This window comes from Saccostrea echinata, unplaced genomic scaffold, assembly GCF_033153115.1.
Source record: "Saccostrea echinata isolate AGI-Se365-2 ecotype Australia unplaced genomic scaffold, CSIRO_AGI_Sech_v1 ptg000086l, whole genome shotgun sequence".
NCBI classification, from domain to species: domain Eukaryota; kingdom Metazoa; phylum Mollusca; class Bivalvia; order Ostreida; family Ostreidae; genus Saccostrea; species Saccostrea echinata.
Window position 1 is genome coordinate 3,048,715 of NW_026889835.1, and position 24,066 is coordinate 3,072,780.

The following is a 24,066-nucleotide window of genomic DNA, read 5'->3' on the forward strand; positions in this document are numbered from 1 at the left end:
CTTATATTGAAATTAAGCAGTGCTATAATATTAATTATCAACAGATTGCTGTAACATACCCATTTAATAATTCCTCATATGCTGAGTGCATCTGACTGGCTTCTTGGTCTGGTTCATGGTCTAAACTGGTTCTGACTGGACGGTCAGCTCTCCGCCTTGGTCGCCGAGTTTTCTTCTGCAATGCCCCTGTCACTTCTGAGTTCACCTGTACCAGAAGGTTATCCAAAGACTGTCGGTCTGTCATTTTTCTACTCTCCCTCAGGGTCATACTCTTAGTTGCAGATTTTCGAGCTGTACTGTACTTATTTTCTAGTAGCCAAAGTGCCAGAACCACAAGGCGTGGTGAAACATCAATCTTCATGGTTGGTCGGAACTCCAAGTCCTGTTCACTTTTCCATTGCAGTCCTAGTGAATGTTGTTTTTTGCACCACACAGCTAACCAGTCCAAGCACTTTTGAAGGCGGGCATATCTCGAACCAAAATCTGCCTCCACCGACCATAGGTTTTCACTACTGACATCTTGACCTCTGTACAAAGCTTCCTCTGACTGGTAAAATTTGGATGCTAGGTTTGTCAGTTTTGCCTTGGCCTGTGAAGGGGAAGCTGTTTGTTCTGCAGACCCAACATTCTGACCCTGACTTCTATTCACCCTTCCTGGAGAAGACATAACCACTAAGTTTGTCTTAACATCACTGGGTTTGCTGATTTTATCCAGATCTTCAAACTCTTTAGAGCAGATATTTTCAGCAAATGGCATGAGAAGTGGAAAAGGTTTTGTAGTGCTTTGTTTCTCAAAATCCTCCACTTTGATAAAAGAGATGGCACAGAATGTGTCCAAGAATTCTAAATATGACAGTTTTGTCTCAAAGGGTCTGGATCCAATGCAGAATCCTAACATTTCTTGAGGCAGACTAGATGTAAGGCTCCCAGCTGGCATTCTACCACTACTGTCAAACACAAACTCCTCAAAAGCTCCAAAAACCTTCCTCTTCTTTTTGAGTACTTTGAGAACTGCTTCACATTGCTTGGAAAAGTAAATTGATAGTGACTGCCCTCTGGGTGAAGCCTGGTAAAATGTAACGGATTTTCTCCCGTCATTTTCATCCTCCTCCTCCTGCTCTGGCTTAGCCGATTTCCCATCATCCTCTGGTTCTATAAACACAGCCTGCCAGTCATTAAGAAATTTTTCCAATTTTTCCTGCACCTCAGCATCCAAAATCTCAATGTCATAAAAATGTTCTGCCAAGATATCTGCTGTGTCTTCTGAAGGGGGGAATTCTAACAGAAGGGACAAAATGACCTTGTAGATGCATCCCTCATCGGAGAGGAACCGACTGAAGGTCAACATGTGAACTGCCCACTGAAGCGTTGAGAAGCACTCTTTGTTCCATTTTTCACCTTCCTTTGACTCCCAGCTCTCCTGTCAATACGAAGTTCTACTTTAAAACATAAGATATTAAAATGCCAATGCATTACTGCAATATTTAGAAATTAATAAATAATAGATTTCTTTAAAAGACAATGATTTCTTCTTCTAAACAATACCTTGTACCCTCAATCATGACAAAATGACATTGATAACATTGATAACTAAATTTCTGCTTCAAATTCATTGCAAACCATTAGGACGTTGGTACAATTAATATACTTAAGTTTAAATTTTTTATTATTTAAGGACATTGGCAATGTTCCTAGATATTGTATAGAATTTTTCAAGAATTCTTGAGTAGGTTTAATTACTAAACATGCTATATTCTGGATTGTTTAATCTACCAAGCCAACCTTCTTTTTCAGATTTTGTCTTATCAGTGTTTTTACAATTCTCAATGCATTTCCTATCTGAAATGTTGATAAAAGGGACCTACATAATTTTTCACCATAATATTTCTCCTAAATCCACTTATTTCATATAGTTTTGTATTATATGCATTATTGCACAATGTATCTTCATTTCCTATGACTCCTAGATATTTTTGCTGAAAATGTTAATATAGAAACAAGACATGAAGATACTGGCACCAATCTTTATTTTTGAGTTACTTCTCTTAACAGTTATAATTATATTATTCATAATGGTCAAGAGACTGGTTGATTGTTTCTATCATGTAATTGACTGAATTGATTGAATACACATTGTCATAAAAATATTGGCATGGATTTATTTTTAATTTCTATTTGTAGTTACTAAATGCTGCTTCCATCACACAACCTAAGAACTGATCTCAGTCGGTCTACCTTTCAGCGTATGTCACATCTTTGCCTTTCCCAGCAAACTGAGCATAACTAAGGTAAATGATGACCTGTGGCTCTTTGTCCCCTGAATACAATGTACAACAAAGCCATTACTACTTTTCTTGCTGTATAGATGATTCTACCCGTTGAAGGAAGTACACGTTTCTGTTTACTTCTATAACATATGCTTTATTGGTTTTCACCGCTTAGAGAATTCTACACAGGAGATCACTCTCAATCACTATTTTATAAGTGAAAAAACCCATGTATTAAACCTTTTTTCTCGGAAAACCCTGACTTGCCAATGTCCTTAATATTTTAAATTTCATTGGTTCATGAATATTTACATTTTTAAATTTCTTTGTCTAAGATAAAACTACAAATAGTAAAAATTCTTGATTTTTACATAAAGCTACTGGTCCATCAATAGGCTTGGTAAAAAAAAAAAATCATGTGCAGGGCAGGGCGGGACAGAGAATGACAGAAGTAGGTGGGCCTTGTAGCACAAGAATTTATGGAATAAAGAGCATGTAAATATAAGGAATAACTGTCAAATTTTTTTGGTTTCATGACGATAATCAAGCAATTGGCTTGCCTGATAAATTATTGTGCAAGCCTACTGCTTGATCACATCATGAAACCAAAATATGACAATTATTCCGTAAAAATCATTTTCTGAACTTCTTAATTCTTATTTTTCTTTTTGAGAATACTATACATAAGAAATACATGTATTGCAAAATAATTAGACATGTTTAATTCTTTATTTAATCTTTTACAATTACTAATTTTCATGGGGGTTTTATTTTCGTTGTTTTTGAGGTATGAAGAGACCCACGAATTCATGTCACCACGAAATGTAAAATGTCATATACATAACTACTCATGTTCTTCATCCACAAAATCAAATCCCCAGGAACCCATAGTTTTTCCTCAAGCCACAAAAACTTGACCCCACGAAAATATGTGATTTTACAGTATTAAACATAGGTATTTTACTCCTACTTCTTATTGTATAACATGCAAGGGTATAAAAGTACAGCTTCACTGACTGTCCTTCAATATCCTACATCAATGAGCATTACATAAATATCAACATATGCAACATGAAATTTCAATTATCACCTGGGAGAGGCTTAATTTATTTTTAACTCGTCAAGGTTCAACAGTCGGTAAACTAAAGTTCATGGGAGAAACATGATATAACAACTGTGAGAAAACTTGTTAATTTCATTAACAGTTAATACAGCAAAAATCTTTATGAAAAAATGTGTACGTATTCAGTCGATAAAAACACTTTCCAATAAAACACAGCCTTTCAATTAAAGATGTACAACACACTTACCCCCAAAAATTCCTGTCATTTAATTTTTGTTCTTTTTCTTCATTTTAAACATGATTATATCTAATATGTGTATGCACACTTTGGATAAAATCATTTGAGTCATTTTGGACAGAAGCTCCAAAAGTAATACAATGCACCTCCCTTTGACTATTCACAGGAGAAGAAATTATCAACCAAATGACTATAAAAATCCATGACTTTCAAAAAAGTCTGGTTAGCCTAGTTGTTTAACTTTGTTGAATCACTGAATTGACCATTAAAGACACAAATAAAGAAATTTTGTTGTGGTACACATAGACAGAAGCAGTTTTAAGGAACATAAATTGAAAAACTATGGTTCATCATAATCTTAAAAAATGTGTGTTTTCCAATTAAAATATTTTTATGAAAAACCTTTTTATTTAATTTTGAAAAATATACTCTCTTCATGTAGCTGACTTCCAAATTAATCTTGTAATTAATGATATTTATTTATACAGACCCTGTAACATGCTACTAGGGCCTACCTCACATGCACACTGCATGAACAGTACATTCTCACTACACAATTTGCATGAAATGCTGCATACCTGAGTACATGAATTCAGCTTGCAAAACTGAATATTTATTTTATTATTTTTTAAGTGAACACACAACAGTGCATGAACATCAACTCCTCTATGATGTAAATGGAACATTTATATATAGCATCTTCATTACTTCAAACAAGAAGCCCCCCTCCCTCCTTCGAACAGTGGGCACTGTATTTTCCTTATTATAAGATAGACTGGTAATATGAATGTATATTTCATTTACACTACAGTGTAAACAAAAAGAAACAATAATCAAAACTCCCAATTCCATTTTCCTTTTAAATAGATTAGGATCATATTGCTCATCATTTTGATGCTTAACAATTAGCATCAAATTTGATGTTACGTTAAGCGTTTATATGAAATTGTGCGAGTTATCTCCCCCATTGTGTTGTACATCTTTAAATCTTAAGTTTTGATTTTGTTTAACACCTCAAGCAACTGAAAACAAGAGGCCCAAGGGCCTTGAATCGCTCTTCTGATAAACTGTACAACCTATCACTTCTACTTGAAGCCTCTAAGTATCCTGTATACATGTATTTAGATAAAGCCTTGAAATTCCAACGGTAGGTCATCATGACCTACATTTTAGATAAAGCACTCTGTGAACCCAAGATGATTCTAAACCAATTAGTACCTGAAAGTAGGTCATGGTGACCTACTTATCCCTTGTCATTCTCTGAGGACCCAAGATGCATCAACTAAGTTTGATGATTCTAAGCCAATTAATACCTAAAATATTTTTAAAATTATAACCATAAAATTTCAAAAGTAGGTCACAGTGATCTACTTTTCAGATGACATACTTTGAGGACCCAAGATGCATCAACTGACAAAGTTTGATTATTTTAAGCCAATAAGGTTCTTGAAATATTTAAATATAGCCATAAAATTTGAAAAGTAGGTCACAGTGACCTACTTTTCAGTTGACGTTTTTTGAGGACCCAAGATGCATTAACTTACAAAGTTTTATAATCATAGGCCTAAAAATATCCAATTATGCCTCTAAAACGCTTTGAAATCGAATGTCTGAAGTTCAAAAAGTAGGTCACTGTGACCTACTTTTTAATAAATATGTTTTATGGCCCCAAGATGCATTATCTTACAAGATTTAATGATTCTAAACCTCTCGGTATTCGAATTAATGACCTTGATTGTTTTGAAAAAGATTAGCCATAAAATTCAAAAAGTAGGTCAAGGTGACCTACTTCTTAATTGACGTACTCCGAGGACCCATGATGCATCAACTGACAAAGTTTGATGATCATAGGCCTTAAATTGTTCAAAATATGCCTCTAAATCATTTTGAAAAAGAAAGTCGCAAAATTTAAAAAGTAGGTCACCGTGACCTACTTTTGAGTCAACATGATATGACGTCCTAAGATGCATCAACTGACAAGATTTGATGATCCTAGTCCTTATAGTAAGCAAAATATAACATTTTAATAAAATGTAATTTTTGGTAAACTTTGAAGTGACCATGAGACCACACCCTTTGCCCCAGGGTGATGCCTTGAACAATTTTCAATCTACAACATATCCTCATCCTTTTGTGTAAGTTTGGTGATAATCTGCCCAGTGGTTCTTGAGAAGAATATTTTTTAGCAACCTGGGGCCCGTTTTACAAAAGAACTTACGAATAAGACCAAAACTTTAGTTGAGTGTAAAATTTTGCAAAATTATTTATTATGTTTGAAATTCCTAGCATACAAATATCTTAATAAACTCTTTTTTAAAAAACTAAAGGCATTTTCAAATCAATGTAAATTAGAAAGCAAGAAGCAGAATTAAATGTTGGTCTTAGTCATAAGTTCTTTCGTAAAACAGGCCCCCGTCCTTTTGTTTCTATTTTCCTAATTATCTCCCCTTGTTTAAGGGTCACAACCCTAGTTTTAGTACAAATGGGAGCCCTTGGGCCAAGGATACCCTGTGAAAAATTTGACAATAATTGGCCAAGGGGTTCTTGAGTTATGGCCCATATTCTAAAAAGTTTACGCACACCGCACAAATGGCCATGGCATTAGCTCTTTGAGCCTTTGGCTCAGAAGAGCTAAAAATACAACTACATTAAGATTTAGAGTTTGTTGACAAAAACCTAATATGTTTTATCCAAAACAGTTGCCCAGAGGGTTTTATGAAACATCTATTGATAATGCACATTTTGGCAGGGTATTCATAATTTGTTTCTTATAAATTGCAGCTGCTTGAATAAATACTTCTTGCAGATATTTCTTTCATGGGCCCTTTTTCCTTTTATACACCTAAAGGATCAATCCTTTTAAAAATTTATTTTACCTTGGTGGAGGTAATGCTATCAAGATTCATTGTTTCTGATAATTAGTGAAAATTTTATTACATTGTATAGGATTGTTTAGGGTAGAATTCAAATTAGCAATATAGTAGTAAACTAAAGCAGAATAAGTCCTTCTATCTCTCCATTCTCATAAAAAAGAAGAGTTCCTACAGGGTCTAGACATTACTTTAGAATAAGGAATAGGAAGGTATTCAGACATTATCCTTTTCTTCATACACCACTAAATATCAATTTCTTACCCTTAAATAATCCTGATAATTAACATCATTGAGGTACTTTTCCCGGCTGCGTAAATTAAATGACAGTTTATCTCGAGCATGGAGGAGCCACAACAGTGAACAGAAGTCTCTAAATCCCAGGAGGACTTGTTTTACAGCATCCACCTCCAGATAAGGTCTTAGTGAGGACTCCACCTCCTTGAATTGTTGTAAGACTTCTGGAAACTCCAAACAAGGTCCTTCTGTGGTAGACTGTAAGATATTAGAAAAATGCTTGAGCATTTTATAATTTTCTGAGGTGCTCCATTTTTTCACAAACAATCATACCTCATTATCTCAAACTTGATGGGACCAAGAAAAAACTTCAAGATTAGAGTTCAAGATAATGAAGGTAAAATACGAAGACAAAAGTGGTTGGGACTTCTAAATGACATTGATATCCATAGTTTTTGAGATATCAATGTTCCAAAGCATGATGTTTAATTGGACTGGCCTATATCAAATATAGGATTTATATGTAAAAGCTGTGAAACTGAGTGTTTTGAATACTCTATGAAACAATATGTTCCTCAAGATTCTAAGGCACTATTGTGTATTTATGACAGTCCAATTATCCTTTTTTTTTTCCCTTTTTCAGAACTATGCGATAAGTAGGATTCTGAAAGAATTTCCCAGATGTTTCAGTTAAATCTATTTATACGTAACCAAGGCAACACATTCATGTATCAGTGACATCAGAAACCAACATCTTGATATACGTACACAAACATAAATAAAAGCACTCAAAATTTAGCACAATATTCCTCTTTAATGAATTAATGCAATCATAAATTAAAGATATCTGCTCCTCAGCCAGGAATGATAACTCTTAAATTTATTATTTGAGGAAAAAAGGCTCAAAATGAAGCTTGAAATTGAAATCTTTTCGTGCAACAATTTTAATTTCATGCATCTCAATATGATTCAAAATTCTTTGAAGCCTTATTAGAAACAGTCTTGTAAAAAGTTGACATTTGAACCCAATAAAAGTACAAAACTAAAGCAATATGAGCTGCAACTTTGATGTCAGAAATTTTTGTTGCAAAATTGTAATTAACTATTTCAATGACCAAAAACAAAACCTTTTATAAACTTCTGTTGCTCATATTTGCAATGGAAGAACTATTTATATAAGCTTTGATTGAAGCAAAATTACATTATTGTCGTCCTGTACAATATTGATTTCTTATATAACACTATATAATATTATTTGATTGTACAGAATCCTTTATTCTGAAGCAATTTGATACCTTATTTCTGTCTAATTGATCAAAAAGGTTTGAATTATATACAAATTTATCATAATAACACATTTTAAAAGCAAAATAAAATTCTCAAAAATGCAGCTCATATTGCTTTAAATAATTTTTAGAGAAATGGAATTTCCTTTAACAATTATTAAATCTAGCCTTAGATACCAATGTTTATTAGCATGATATGAAATAGAAGTGATCTGTGATGTCTTGCAATGATAGCACAATCTTTTTACATTATGTTTTATATAACAGTTGAAATAGAAGACTGAAGTACAGTATAGGCATTAAAAACAAGTAATTTTCTCCAAATGCCTGGATATCTATAGTATTTTATATATTTTTTATAATTATACTTGTTGATAATTTTCAGTTAGAACATGCAAAGAGGATGTATTGATTTTCTGAAAATATGTCCGAGATTTGATAATTTTCCATTTATAATGATGAACTTTGAAGAAATACAATCATGGATAAATACACATTACGTAGAGAATTCCGAGACATTTTTGTGAGCCTTTTCAATTACACAATTTCTTATTTTCAGAACCTGAGGATTGGACTACCTTAATGCACTTGATTCTTGCAAAAACACGTTTTCGTTTGAACAAGAGGCCCAAGGGCCTTAACGGTCACCTGAGTATAATACAACAATTTAGAGGATCCCTAGAGTAGAAAATGAACTGAAAGGTGAAGCTTTGTTGTCCAAAAGCAAGAAAAATAGGGTGATCAGGATCAACAAAATAATTAGTCTAGTGTTCATTAACAGTACATTATAAAATTAGGTTCTAATCTGTTCCCCATTTATCACTCTCACCAGACAGACTTATAATCAGTGCTTCTGTACTCTTTTAATTCCCTGTTGAAATCTCTTACACTGGCCTTTCTTGGTCTTTGATGAACATTTAATAAGACAAGTTATTTTTGTCTCATTTTTATTTATCTGTTACTTAAAGTCTACCTGATCATTAAAACTATGAAAGTACTTTTTGTATTATACAATAAAAATTCTTGCATAATTCTCTTATTCTATTAACCTTTCAAGTACATTATTTACAGTGATTAATTATCACAAGTAAATGGCAAAGGGAAATAACTCCTCTCAGTAGAATACAAATTAATAGAGCCCTGGCCTGGACAAGAACACTTGACCAAATGGTTCTGATGTTCAAAATTCTGGTAAAAATACCCTTCCTTATTAAAACTTTTACTCTTTTTGCCTCTGATATGCCCAGGTGCAGAGAAGATTTTTAAAGCATTAATGCATTTTCACTATATAATAAATAGAGCCCCGCCCTAATATCAGAACCTCTGATCCAGGGGTCATGAAATTCACAATTTTGGAAGAGGCATCCTTGCTTATCGTAACCATGTATTTGTTTCAATAATACCCAGGAGAAGAGAAGATTTTCAAAGAAATAATGCACTTTCACTATATGATCTATATATCCCCGCCCTAGCACCAGAACCCCTGGCCCTGGGGCGATGAATTTCACGATTTTGGTAGAGGGCTCAATGCTTATTACAATGATGCCAACAGTTTGACTGCTTGATGTCCAGGAGTAAAGAAGTAGATGTTTAAAGATTGCATTAATTTTGATGGTTTTGGCCCCACCCCTCAGGCCCCTGGGGGGAAGGGGCCACGAATTTCAAAATTTTTGTTCCCCCTCACCCATAGATGCTATATGCCAAAATTGGTTGAAATTGGTTGGCTGGTTCCAGAGAAGAAGCTGAAAATGTTCAAAAGTTTACGACGGACGAACGACGGATGACGAAGGATGAAAAGAGTAGCAATAGGTCACCTGAGTGACTCAGGTGACCTAATAATGTATTAGCGTGTATATGAATTAGTCTAAACATCTGTATTAATTAGTACATGCTTTAATTTATATACATATCTGAGAGATTGTTAAGGTTACTTCCGTGTTTTCAGTCATTCATCATTCTGTTTCATGGCACAGAATACTTTGGGCAGTGGAGTTCAATGGTATTTCAATCCCCCCACATTTAATTAACAAATTTTACCACACATTTGGTCACCCAGTTTGATAACATTTTATAACATTACCAGTTTTAATTTCTAGGGGAAGTACACCATTTCATTGTCCAGCTAGAGTTAAACTTTCTCTCTGGGAAATACTTGCTTTGATATGTGACATAATATTTTTTAAAATGTCAATATATGCCCTACATTAATATGTCCATTAATACCTTGATGTGTGTAATACCTTGATGTATACACACACCAATTCATTGTCCAGCTAGAGTTAAACTTTCTCTCTGGGAAATACTTGTCTTAGATATGTTACATTATGATATTTTTTAAAATGTCACATTAATGATATGTCCATTAACACCTCTATATGTGGAGGTCTCAGGCCTAAGTCTGTAAGGTCTGAAAATCCTGACCAAGTCATCTTTGTAGTCAACTAAATTCTCCAAAAAATCAGTATCTTATTCCTATTACAGGAAAGAGGAAGTGGGGGAGGAGGACTAACTCGAGACCATAGTAATGGTTATTTTTTTTTATCCTATGAGTCAGCAAAATCAACTCTATTTATCATGCTTGAGTAATGTATACAATGTATTGCATGTATAAATTTGACAATTTTTTTTTTACAATTGTTTTTGACTTGAAAGATGCCATAGAAAATTTCAGATGCAGTCATAAATAGTCTGCCTCCACTGGGCCCTTCATCTGGCATATTAGAAAATGTCAAAGGTTGTTTCTTGTTACTGATGGCTAATATACAGTCAAACCTCGTTATCTCGAACTCAATGGGACCGAGAAAAAACGAGATAACCTATGATTCGAGATATCCAGGGTAAAATACTTAAAGAATAAGGGGTTGGGACTTCCAAATCACTTCAACATATCCATGGTATTCGAGATATCAGTGTTTGAGATACCGAAGTTCAACTGTATTTCAATTACTTGATAAAATTTTTGTTTGGGTCTTTCATTTTGGATAATACATATCTAATGTCAGCACTGAAGAGTTATACCAAAGCACAAGAGATATTCTTTCTGAGGTTTTATTTAGTTTTTCCTTTCCATGAATGATGTTTTTAAAGACATATTATTTTCAATCAAATTTTTTTCTGTTTTATTCCTATCTAAGTTTTTATTGGTACTGTAGAGAAAATATGCTTCCCTTTCAAAGAAATCTACCTGTAACTGAGAAAGTGGTTCCTAAAAGAGCTAGGTTAACTTTATCCATAAAATGGCCCTGCCCATATACCAATTAACTGACCAAGACCCAATGACACATTTCAAACATCAATATAAAGTAGAGACTTTGTGCTTTCATTTCCTACAAAAAAAATTCCTCTGAGGGTCCAGGTATTAGAAAACAGGCTTTGTGAAATTGTAATGATTTTGAATTTTACAGAAAACGGGTGTATTTGTGTAAGAAATAAAATATGAGTCCACTTCTCAATCCAAAAAATCAAACATACATTATAATCTCCAGAAATAGTTCTTTCATATATAAATATATACATTTGTGGTATCTCTCTATTATGTAAACATACAGAGAGCAAATATCTTCATACCTGTATGAAGTTTTTCGAAGGTCATAGGTCATTACTTACTCTACTTACAGTCCCTGAAACGTTCTACTTTCCCACTTGAACGGTGAGCGAACGGTGAACGAACGCTGAACGAACGCAGAGCGAACGGTGAGTGAACGATGTGTGAACGCTGAACGCAACTTGGTGAACGAAGTGTGAACGGTGAGCGAACGCAGAACGCGAACAGAGCGCGAACGCGAGCGCAAAGTGAACGGTGAACGAACGGTGAACGCAAGATGAACGATTTATTCGGAATGCCTCTGATCTTTTCCTTGCATTGAAACTATTCTATTGTATTCTTATGCATTGTGCTAAAAAAATAAATAAATAATAAATAAATAAACAAATCAGTGAAAATTGTCCTAAGAAAGATGATACATGCACATTAAGTTTTGATAACACGATTTTTATCGCTTAAAACATTGTAATTGTTACCGAACGCTGTTGTATAAAAGATAAAATTAATCTAGTTGTAAAATAAATATGTTTATTCTTATTTGATAAATAATAATCAAATAATGTGGATTTTAGAAGAGAAAACTACGGACTTATAGAATGAATTGCAGCGGTTGTAACAACCATACATATATTTCCGTGCCAAGGCGATTCTGTGTAAAATAATGAAAAAAAATTAAAATATCTTATAAACGTATGTGGGCGTTTATTGCATAAATAAACTAGTATTTTAAAATTTTAATGCAATAATATATTTATGTGTCAGTTTTATTTTTTATGATGATTTATTGAGTAGACTTCTACATGTATCTGTACATTTCCCGGCTGTGATTATACTCGGACAAGATGATACAAAGAGGCATTCATATTTTTTGTTATAGATTAAATTTTCACAACTTGATATTTAAGTAATATGCTGTCATAGTTTTTATTAAACAGACAAATATGAGAGAGAGAGAGAGAGAGAGAGAGAGAGAGAGAGAGAGATATTCGGTTTTAGCCCCCCCTTTCCTCGAATGTGTTTACCTATATCAAACAAAAATTCTTAATTTTTTTCAAAATATATCAGACAGTGAAAGTAACCATTTTTTATCAAGAGATCCATTTGTTTTACAGTCATAATCGGTTTTTATTTTCCTGCTTCAAGTTCACACGAAGTCCACGTGCTTGACCTGTCAATCAAAATCATTCGACACTGTGCAGGTGTGAAAGTCTCGTCACACGGAAGGCAAAGTGTTAGTATTTCCAAGAAGTTTTAACATTTTTTCTTATCATTTCTAGATCTGATTCCAACCTTTCTTAAAAAAAGTAATAAATGAATAAAATACATTGGGAGTAAACACTTGGAATGATTAAGCCGCTTGAATTTGAAACATGCTCCTTGCTAATTTAAAATATCACCGCCGGCACATGTATATCTTGAACTACTATTATATTGTTTAATGACTTTGTTTAGATGCATTTTTGTTTTTAGACTGAAGTTTTTGTGCTACAAAACACATTAACTTCTTTTTAAATGTTAATTAAGATATACTGGAAATACTAACGAAGTAACCTATTTAGGGGAAAAAGGGGGGGGGGCTCTTAATTATGTCGAATGGCAAACATATAATGTTATGGTGAAAAATATCATCACTGGAGAATCACCTTGGTTATGTTAATGATAATCATGTTATAAAGGCATTTCTCTCTCTCTAATTAAAGACTTTATATATGTAAAGTAGGAAAAAATTCTACAATGTATTACATTTTAAACAGATATTTTTTTAAAACCACACTATCAATTTAATTCGCTCTAAAGATATTTAATAAACTGGATATCTGCAGTACTCTTTATAATTCTCAGAACTAGTTCTAATGTATTTCTGTATTATTTTTTAAAAAAATGTGTTAGAAATAAATATTGTCGTATTTTTGCTGCAGTTAATTGCATAAATTAATTGACTCGATTATTATCTATCCATTAACGATTTGTCGTCTTTAACATAACGACAAAATGTCGCAGTGCTAGTATCTGTATTTTGCCTTGTATTTAGATTTAATTTTTCAGCATCGTTCTACATAGGTACACGTACATACACTGTACATGGACTTATAACAACATTTATTTTCCATATAAATTTAGTAAATAACCTTAGAGCTAAGTTAGGATAATAAAAATAAATATTGTAGATAATTTTTTCCCCATGAAATAATGATTCTTTAAACACGATATGTTAATTATTTAATTCAAAACCTGTAAATCCTTACTCTAAAAAAGATAAGTCCTTTCACTTCGGAGTTCCGAATGACAATAAAGACTGAACGATAAGTGAACGCTGAACGCAAGGTGAACGCAAAGTGAACGAACGAAGAGCGAACGCTGAACGCTTTGTGAACGGTGAACGCGAGCGCACGGTGAACGCTGAACGCAAAACTGTGAACGGAGAGTGAACGCTAAACGCACGGTGAACGAACGGTGAACGCACGCTGAACGAACGGTGAGCGAACGGAAAAATGGGAAAGTAGAACGTTTCAGGGACTGTAGCAAATATCACAGGGCCTTGAGACAATCTTAGCAAAATCGGGTATATAGTATAATAGGGGAGCTACTATATACCCGATTTTGCTAAGATTGTCTCAAGACCCTGTGGCAAATATAGCATGTTTTTCATGCATAAAAATGTACAAAATACTCAAGTAAAATAATAATCATTTTATTTACAATGTAAACGAGTAATTAATACAGTTCTTGATCGATTTTACATAGAGAATAGAAAACTACATGTTATAAATCTCATGTCTGAGCTGCATAGTCTCAACATTTACCCTTATTTTTCTTGTAGACCTCTGAATGCTACATTTTTTTTTCATTAAACTTTACTCACAATAAATTTGAAAATCTGTTGGAGAATATCAATGTTATGCAATTACACCACAAACAGCTGACAAACACTGCACTTCGGAAGTTCGGTAGGCACACCTCCATCATCGAGATCGTTGTCTTAACAATGTAAGCTGTCGCCTGTGTCTCCGTGTCAACATCATAATAAATATGCCTTATTGAAATCGTAGATTTTATGTTTCTGATCAAATTTTAAACTTGATTCCAAGTTAACTGGTCCGGACAAGTGTCTCCATCCATCCCTTTCCGACCAAAATTCCTCCAACTTTTTATTATCAAACATCGGACGTGTTTCTTGTGTTTTTTTAACATCGAATATGGGTTCTCACGAATATAAAAATTCCCAGACACCAATATGCTCACTATAATTGATCACAAGTAGCCTTTCACAGAATATTCCCTTCAAAACAGAATCCTTTGCCAGATGTATTTGAAGCGTAACTGCTTTTCAAGCCGATTTACACCTTGCGTAATTTGTCAAAATCTATGACGAACAGTTCGTGCAATATTTATATTCGATTATATTCAATTGTCCGTCTCAAATGTATATATAAGTAATAAATAACAAGTTTAAAAACTTCACTGGGAAATGAAGTGGGTCGGTACGTGACCAAATCTTCTGAGAAAGCCTTCGGCCTTCACAGGATTTGATCATGTGACTGACCCACTTCATTTCCCAGAGAAGTTTTTTAACTTATTTATTTCTTAATTAGGCATTTTGGATCAGAGGTTGGGTTCCATGCAAAATAATGAAAAACAGCTTAAACTTTTGACTATTTTTGAAGAAATTTTCAGGATAATGACACAGTTCATGACGTCATAATTAATTAAAATTACGTCATTTTTGATAGTTTGCAGTTGCCAAGGGTCCAAGCGAAATCTAATGTAATGTGATTTAGAAGTCCCAACCACTTATTCGCTAAGCATTTTACCCCTGGTATCTCGAATCCTCAGATATCTCGAAGTTTTTTTTCGGTCCCATCGGGTTCTTCATTACAAGTTTTGACTGTATTTTCAGCTAAAACTGAGCAGTTTTGAAATTCACAGGGCAAAACAAAAAAAAGCCCTAAGTGAACCTTGTTCTTTATTTGAATTTACCTCATACTTTTAAAATGCAATCAGACTGCAGTCTTCAGAAATGAGCTTTTTTAAAAAAGAAAAACTTTTTCCCTCAGCAATGTTCAGAATTGCAGAATATTCTTTTCCTGATAATTCTTTGTTAACCATCTTAAAAAGGATGAAAATTCATCCAAATTGAAAAGTCCAATGCATGGCAGAAGGACAAACACAGATGGCAAAAGGTCGTCTGAGCTACTATAATGACCAAATACATGTAAAGAATATTAAAGGACATGTTTCTTCTCTAAGATGAATATTAAAGCATGACTGTAGAATCTTTATACAGATTTTTGTCAATTAATCTACATGTATACATTATTCTTTATGTACAAAGTAACATTTAAATGAATGTAAAACTTAACAAACTACATAACATCCCTTATTTACCTTGAATTGAGCAGCCCTTTCCTGGATTGTGCTGAGTTCCTGTATGTACCAGCGTGTGACAGGGAGGGAAATGTGAGCACTGTTCAGAACTACGAGGATCAGTTGAATCAGGGAGGAAGCCTGGAACCTCAAAGTGCTCTCCCCCTGTACCTCCACTGACTTCTTATCCTGTAAGTTATATAACCTGTATAAAAGCTTGCACTCTTCTGCAAAGCAATATTGTCTAACATAACCTATATAAAACCTTACTACAATGCAATATTATACCATTATGGCTACAATGTAGGTCAATATGTTGTTGTAAGGACCCATGTCAAGTGATATTGATCAAGGTCGGTATCATTTTCTATGTCTGACTATGTGTGGACTATCATCTGTGTCTGACTCTGTATGGACTATTTTAAAAATACTAAACAATCTTGATCTGTATTTTTGCTGCATTTAGCAATGAATCAATTTATTAAACAAATGTTTTCTAAATAAAAAGATATTCTGCAAAACAAAATTTATACCGATTGGTAATAAAAGGCTATGGTCAACAAGGAAATTATAAAATATGTTCACCTTTCCAGTGTCTGCAGGCTGGGGGCAGTAAAGGGGAGGAGAAGGGAGATAAAAATCCTGGGGAACTAAGGGGGACAGCTGAGCCACTGTGTCCATCAGGCGGTGGACAAGGGTTGTTAAAAGCCAGGGGACAACTTCCACACCACTCATGATCCCTGCCGTCATAATGTCTTCCATTGTTCTGGAGAGCTGAATGATGTTTGTTTCATTACTAATTGGAATAAAACCTGGAAAATTAAAATACTTATGAATTTTCCTTCAGTTACACATATTTAAAGGTACACACACAGTGTAGTTTCATTTCAAAGAGACAAATATTTCATGATTTCAAAAAAAGGTACAAACAGGCACTCTAAAGGGGTCATAACCTCAGTGTACAAACCCCAAATGCTTCATTACTAGGAAAGTTTGTGTTTTAAAGAAATTAGAATCAGACTGAGATGGTATCCTTATCACTAATTAAATAAATAAAAAAGAAAACATATTGAATCAAATATATAACAGCTGACAGTTTTGTGTTGCCTTAACAAAATGCATTTTCACTATACATGTGTATTTTAATCATGCCGTTTTCTCTCCCTCTACTATTCATTCATTATATGTCATTACAGCATATTTTTCATGTTTCTGATCTGCCATGAAATATGGCAGTAAGCATGAAAATTAAATACAAATTAAAAACATATTTATTGATTTTTATTAAAGTTTAAATGTTAAGTTCATTGCAACCCCTTATGTACGAGATATTTTACTGTTAATTGTAAACACATTTTACATTAACAATTGACATGGGTTGATAATTTGATTATTTTTTTTTACAAAAAGGGTTTAAAAAATTATTTTGAAATTTCTTGTCTTTCTTCAAATTGAGAAGTACAATATACTGCAGCCAGTACATTTCTACTTCAGAAAAAAAGTATTTTTACATAGTTACATTTGTACATGTATATTAAAGGGTCAAATAGGGGTTACAGATCCTTAATAAATATAAAACAAATTTTTTTACATTAAAGAGAATAGCAAGTCAAAATCACATATTTCTTTTATAATATTTGTATCATCAATCCAAAGATTAATCAAAAATATGAATACAGTGGAGTTCTGACTAACTCAACCACACTCTAAAGCAAGCAAAGAGTGGAATGTGTACGTGCTGCAAAAAAAAAAAATTATTGTGTCTACAGCATTGTTGTTATTGTCTATGTTGACATCATGACTTTTATTTATGGCATATAACTTGCAAACAACACTGCATCTGAGATGCAAAGGTAAAGAATATATTCTGATTGTCTTTTTCAAACATTGTGTCAAAATCCTTTGTTTATTGACATTTTGGGACCTTAAACCATGGTAATTTATGTTTTCTGTGTTTGCATACAATAAGGATGAAGGAGTGAAGCAATATTTTTGTACTGGGCCAGACAAAAATTTATTCCCACAGATTTTTTAACTCTAAAATCTGCAATTTTATGAAATCTAATACTTTGAGAAATAAAAATTTCCTAAGCAATGCAGAAAAACCTTCTCTACCACCCACCCCCTTCCAATTAATTTTCCCATTTTGCATCACATTTTCTCTTTTCAAGTTTTTTTTTTTTTTCGTATCAAGGGTAATTTTGACATTATGGGTAGCATAAAACATCATGAATGATAATTTCCAAAATGTAAATTAAGTCTTTCATTATTTATGACTTATTGAACAATTTAAAAACTGCATGACAAATTCATTAGCATGCACCTCCACAGTGGGTACACGACCTATTACATCCTCATTGTATCCACCATTTGCGATATACCATAATTTACACCACAGAACACTCGTCCCCAATAGTTAATATCTAAAAATTTCTCCCACCTGCCATACTTAGTGAAATATCAAGATTTCAAGAAAGTTTTAAAACACTTGCTGGATTCTTAAGAAGATATCAAATGAAAGTTCATCTTATGATGTGCCTGTTTTGTATAGTAACATAAAAATCATTTAGCTTGCTTTGTTCAAGGACACATGTATTTTTTTTTGTACACCACTGCTTATGGAAACTATCAAATTCGTCTTGCAGAGACAAAATAAAGTCAAAACTGTTAACTAACACCTAAGATAAAATACAGAAGATTCTCACAAGTGGATACTATGTGGTTTACATCATGTAGAAGTTGAAGGAAGATCACATAAATAAATTACAATACAAGACAATGCCCCCCCCCCCCCCCCCAACAATAGTATTGTAATATACCTTCACTGGGAGCCTCCTGATCTGACCTTCCTCTTTGGCCCCCTCTTCTGTGGAGGTGAACAAGTGATTCTAACTTCTTCTGTAAGAGGGAAGCTGGCTCCAGGAAGTGAGGGATTTCTAATGGCTTCTTCTTTCTTTAATAAAAGACAAAAATTATTGAGTAAGAATTTCTGTCATACCTAAGTTAGGCATATCATAAACATATGCATTCATTAAAAAATTAAAGACATGCATCAAATCTTTATTCCTAGTTTATTCAGCAACCACATTTCCCTTTAAAAATTATAATGAAGTAAGTGGAATTACCTAAGCGTTAAAAAGTTTCCTTTTAAAGTATTGAATAATATGGATAATTTTTTCATAACCGAATAGCACAGAGAATTCTGTTTTAACAGTGACTCATACAAGCTTATCAAAAACATCATGATAATATTGTTTACCTAATTTCTTCTATATAAAATTCCGACTCACTTTTTATACACCTGAGGGGCAATACTTCTGTGTTGAGTGCAGGCCACTGACAGTAGAAATCCTACTTTCCAGTCCCCCATTTGCTCAGCAAACCAGGCAGCTTCACACACGAGACCACTAAGTAACAGGTACTCCAGCACCCGCTCTGTTGTCCAGACCCGGCTCAGCCCCTCCTTAGTTATCTGGGAGTTAACGTTGTCGTGATACTTAGGAATAATTCTGCTGTCTGTAAAGAAATTTATTGAAATGCAAGCTGAAACTTATTCAACATTGTTAATTATCATATACCCTGTTCACATGAATGTGCATTAAATATTTAATTCGCAGTAAATTAATTCAAAGTAAAATTATGCGAATTAAACTAATGCGAATTAAATTGCGTTCACTCAACAATCATAGTGAAGTAAACTAATGCGAATTAAAAAAAAAATATCTATATGGTAAGGTTATTATGACATCAATTGCAAATCACGTCACCTTATGCAGAGCAGATTATATTTGACATAAAATCATAGTATCTGTACAAATGTTAGGATAAACTTAATTTTTATTTGTTTTTTACTAAAAAAAATAGTATAAGTACTGATATCTGACCACTGACATATGGCAGGTGGCTTAATTATGTTCCCCAAACGAAGTTTGGGAACATATTGTTTTTACTCTGTTTCTTATTAAGGTCTTCTGTTTCAGTCGGAAGACCTTATAGTGATTGTACTGTTTATTAAGGTCTTCCGTTTCAGTCGGAAGACCTTATAGTGATTGTACTGTTTATTAGGTCTTCCGTTCACAACGGAAGACCTATAGTGATTGTATTGTTTCTTTTTATTATTATTATTATTATTCCTCCCAAATTTTGTGAGCGCGATTACTCAGAGATGTTTCGATAGATTTTCACAATTTTTCACTGGATAATAGGTTGATATATGAAGTTTATATAAAATTCTGTTTTTTGAAAAATTCACTTCCGGTCCGAAGTTACGGCCGTATTTCAAATTTTAAATTGCATTTTTGTCCGGTGTTTTTCTCAGAAAGGGTTTGAGGTAAAGATGTGAAATTTACAGGAATGATAGATCATGACATTCTTTTTGTTTCTACGTGATTTTCGTTTGTGTCTGGAACTTCCTGTCTAAACCGGAAGTGAATTTGTGTTTTGGTCAATTTTCGACTTTTTTGTTTTTAAACATATTTTCAAGATATTTTTAGGCGTAATAGAGATAGGTCTATAAGTGCCAAATATATAATTTGTTTTGAAATCAGGTCACCCGTTTTATAGATTTCAGCTACTTTCTTTTTCCTTTCAAAAATCAAAGTACTAAAAGTACTGATAGTGCATTTCTTACTTTAACTTATATGAAGGTTATGTTTACATGTTTCTCTGCATACAAAAATCAATACATACAGTATCATATATAAGAATGAAGACTACATTTAATTGCAGTAAATATCAAAGTACCTGAAGTACTGAGAGGACTGTTTTAGATACCCAATTTTTTCAAACTACAGTGTAGTATAAACAGGCAAGTTTTTCTATACATAAAAATCAATGCATAGAATAAGTTACCTATGGAAGGTATTTTCATTAGCCAATAAAAATCAAAGTACCGCAAGGACTGAAAGGATATTTACTATTCTTTTTTACTTCGACTTATATATAGATGTTTCTCTAAATGCAAAATTCAATTCATACACTACATGTATTAAATTTGTCATGTTTATATATAAGGACGGTGGATACTTTCATTTTTGTAGTGAAAATCAAAGTACTGTAAGAACTGACAAGTTGTTTTCTAGATAAAACCCCCTCCCCCATTTTAACTTTTAAATTTAAAATAGTTTAAATATACTTCTACTAATGAAAAAAAACATGCATACAATATCTTATATAAGGACAACAGATACATTCATTTTTGCAGTAAAAATCAATGGACTGCAAGTACCGAAGGGACAAATTTTAGATTCTTTACAACTTAATTATTACATACTGTACACGTTTCTCTACCAAAAAAAATCAATGCAAACGGTATCATATAGGAACGGAAGACCTTTTTGTTGCCATAGCAACAAGAGTCTAGTTATTATTATTATTATTTTTTTTTTCCCATTTTTTGTCCAAGCGATTTCTCAGAGATGGCTCCATGGATTTTCTTGAAACTTTCAGGGATTATGTAGAATTAAATAATCTAAAAACATTTTTAAGGATTTTGCAAAATTCACTTCCGGTCGTCAGATATGTCCGATTTCCGTTTTTTCAAAAGAGTTCATGTCCGGACGTTTTCTCAGAAACGGTAAAAGATTAAGACACCAAACTTTCAGGGATTATAGATCATGACAAGTAGGTTTGTGGAATATCTTTAAATCCGTCAGCCGTCACTTCCGGTCGTCACAGGAAGTGATCAAAGAAATCAGAAATTTTAACTTTTCTGTTTTTGATTAAATCTTGCATGACATTATTGCATCTGTTTTGTGGTTTCGAAATATGTTGGTCCCACCGGAAACAGAAACGTCAACTTCCGGTTATAAGCGAAAAACTACATAATTTGAGCATTTTACTTTCCCATAAATATCGCTTATAGATGAAGTATTTGAAATGATTTTTAGATATGTTATTTAGACTGCTAATGTCTAGAGTAACGTCAAATATCTTGGTAAAATTCACTTCCGGTCGCGTGTTTTACTGTCCGCAAAATAAGAACTTGTCAAAGTGAGATCTCAAAAACGGTAAGAGATTAAGACACCAAACTTATATGAGTAATAGAACTTAATGAGTAGGCAAAACCTTTTGGGTTAAGAGCGTCAGCCGTCACTTCCGGTCGTCACAGGAAGTGATCAAAGAAATCAAAAATTTTATCTTTTATCTTTTGAAATAAAACTTGCATCGTATAATTGAATCTCTTTCACAGTTTCTATATGTGTTGGTCTCACTGGAAACAAAAAACGACAACTTCCGGTTATAAGAGAAAACTATGTAATTGGGATTTTTAACTTTCCCAAAAATATTGCTTATATATAAAGTCTTTGAAATGGTTTTCATATATTTTATTGAGACTGCAATTGCCTAGTGTGACGATAACCATCTTATGAAAATGCACTTCCGGTCGTGTGTTTTTCTGTCCTCAAATTGAGATTTTGTTCACCAAATTGCTCAGAAACAGTACATTTCTGAAGTCTAAAACTTTCAGAACTAATAGTCAGTCCTCAGTTTATCTACATCATGTAAAAATCGTATGTTGCCGTCACTTCCGGTAGTGACAGGAAGCGATGAAAAAAGTGAATTTTTAAAGTTTTTTCTTCTTTTTACAGAAATGTTTGGCTAATGCGAATGTTAGGTAGACCATAACAATGCAAATTATTTTCACCGGAAGTGCCAACCGAAAACCCGGAAGTTGTCTCAAACATGAGTAGTTTTTCATGGAAACTTTTAAGGATGATCAGTTGTGAATAATTTAGGTGTAGAATGAACATTTTATTCGTTTGGAGCACTTTCGTTCACGACGAAGTACATAAAGAAAACAGGAAAGTAATTCCGTTTGTTCTAACTTGTATTTACATATCTTTGGAAGCCTTGTGATAACTTTTGTTAATTATTTAGAGTAATCTTATTGAGAAGATTCTGTTTGTTTTTCAAAGAAGTGAAGAAAACGGAAGACCTGTTATTGCCTAGGCAATAAGTATCTAGTTATTATTATTATTATTATTTTTTTCCCATTTTTTGTCCAAGCGATTTCTCAGAGATGCCTCGATGGATTACCTTGAAATTTTCAGGGATTATGACAAATAAAATAAACTAAAAACATTTTGAAGGATTTTGCAAAATTCACTTCCGGTCGTCAGATATGTCCGATTTCCGTTTTTTCAAAAGAGATCATGTCCGGACGATTTCTCAGAAACGGTAAAAGATTAAGACCTCAAACTTTCAGGGATTATAGATCATGACAAGTACGTTTGTGGAACATGTTTAAATCCGTCAGCCGTCACTTCCGGTCCTCACAGGAAGTGATCAAAGAAATCGAAAATTTCAACTTTTCTTTTTTTTAATTAAATCTTGCATCACTTTATTGCATCTGTTTTGCAGTTTCGAAATATGTTGGTCTCACCGGAAACAGAAACGTCAATTTCCGGTTATAAGCGAAAAACTACATAATTTGAGTATTTTACTTTCCCATAAATATCGTTTATAGAAGAAGCATTTGATATGATTTTTAGATATGTTATTTAGACTGCAAATGTCTAGGTAAACGTCAAAGATCTTAGTAAAATTCACTTCCGGTCGCGTGTTCTACTGTCCGCAAATTCAGAACTTGTCAAAGTGAGATCTCAGAAACGGTAATAGATTAAGACACCAAACTTATATGAGTAATAGAACTTAATGAGTAGGCAAAACCATTTGGGTAAATAGCGTCAGCCGTCACTTCCGGTCGTTACAGGAAGTGATCAAAGAAATCAAAAATTTAAACTTTTCTCCCTTGAAATAAAACTTACATCATATAATTGAATCTCTTTCACAGTTTCTATATATGTTGGTCTCACTGGAAACAAAAAACGACAACTTCCGGTTATAAGAGAGAAACTATGTGATTGGGATTTTAAACTTTCCAAAAAATATCACTTATTGATAAAGTTTTTGAATGATTTTTACATATGTTATTGAGACTAAATTGTCTAGTTTAAAGTCAACCATCCTAGGAAAATGCACTTCCGGTCGTGTGTTTTTCTGTCCTCAAATTGGGATTTTGTTCACCTAATTGCTGAAAAACAGTACATGACTGAAGCCTAAAACTTTCAGAACTGATAGTCAGTCACCAGTTTAACTACATCATGTAGAAATCGTACGTTGTCGTCACTTCCGGTCGTGACAGTAAGCGATGAAAAAAGTGAATTTTTAGAGTTTTTTTTCTTTTTACTTTTC

At 33.3% G+C, this 24,066-nt stretch overlaps 1 protein-coding gene across 1 annotated transcript in view; it reads right to left on the bottom strand.

Moving 5' to 3' along the window:
- LOC133177099 (ciliogenesis and planar polarity effector 1-like) overlaps window positions 1–24,066 on the bottom strand; it is an 83,676-nt gene that overhangs the window by 15,467 nt on the left and 44,143 nt on the right. The window contains exons 15-20 of the mRNA XM_061312192.1: window positions 19,161–19,386; window positions 18,690–18,823; window positions 16,456–16,682; window positions 15,892–16,059; window positions 6,703–6,933; window positions 60–1,420 (exon numbers count right to left, since the gene is read on the bottom strand). Coding sequence (XP_061168176.1) covers window positions 60–1,420; window positions 6,703–6,933; window positions 15,892–16,059; window positions 16,456–16,682; window positions 18,690–18,823; window positions 19,161–19,386 — 2,347 coding nt within the window. The remainder of the gene's footprint in view (window positions 1–59; window positions 1,421–6,702; window positions 6,934–15,891; window positions 16,060–16,455; window positions 16,683–18,689; window positions 18,824–19,160; window positions 19,387–24,066) is intronic.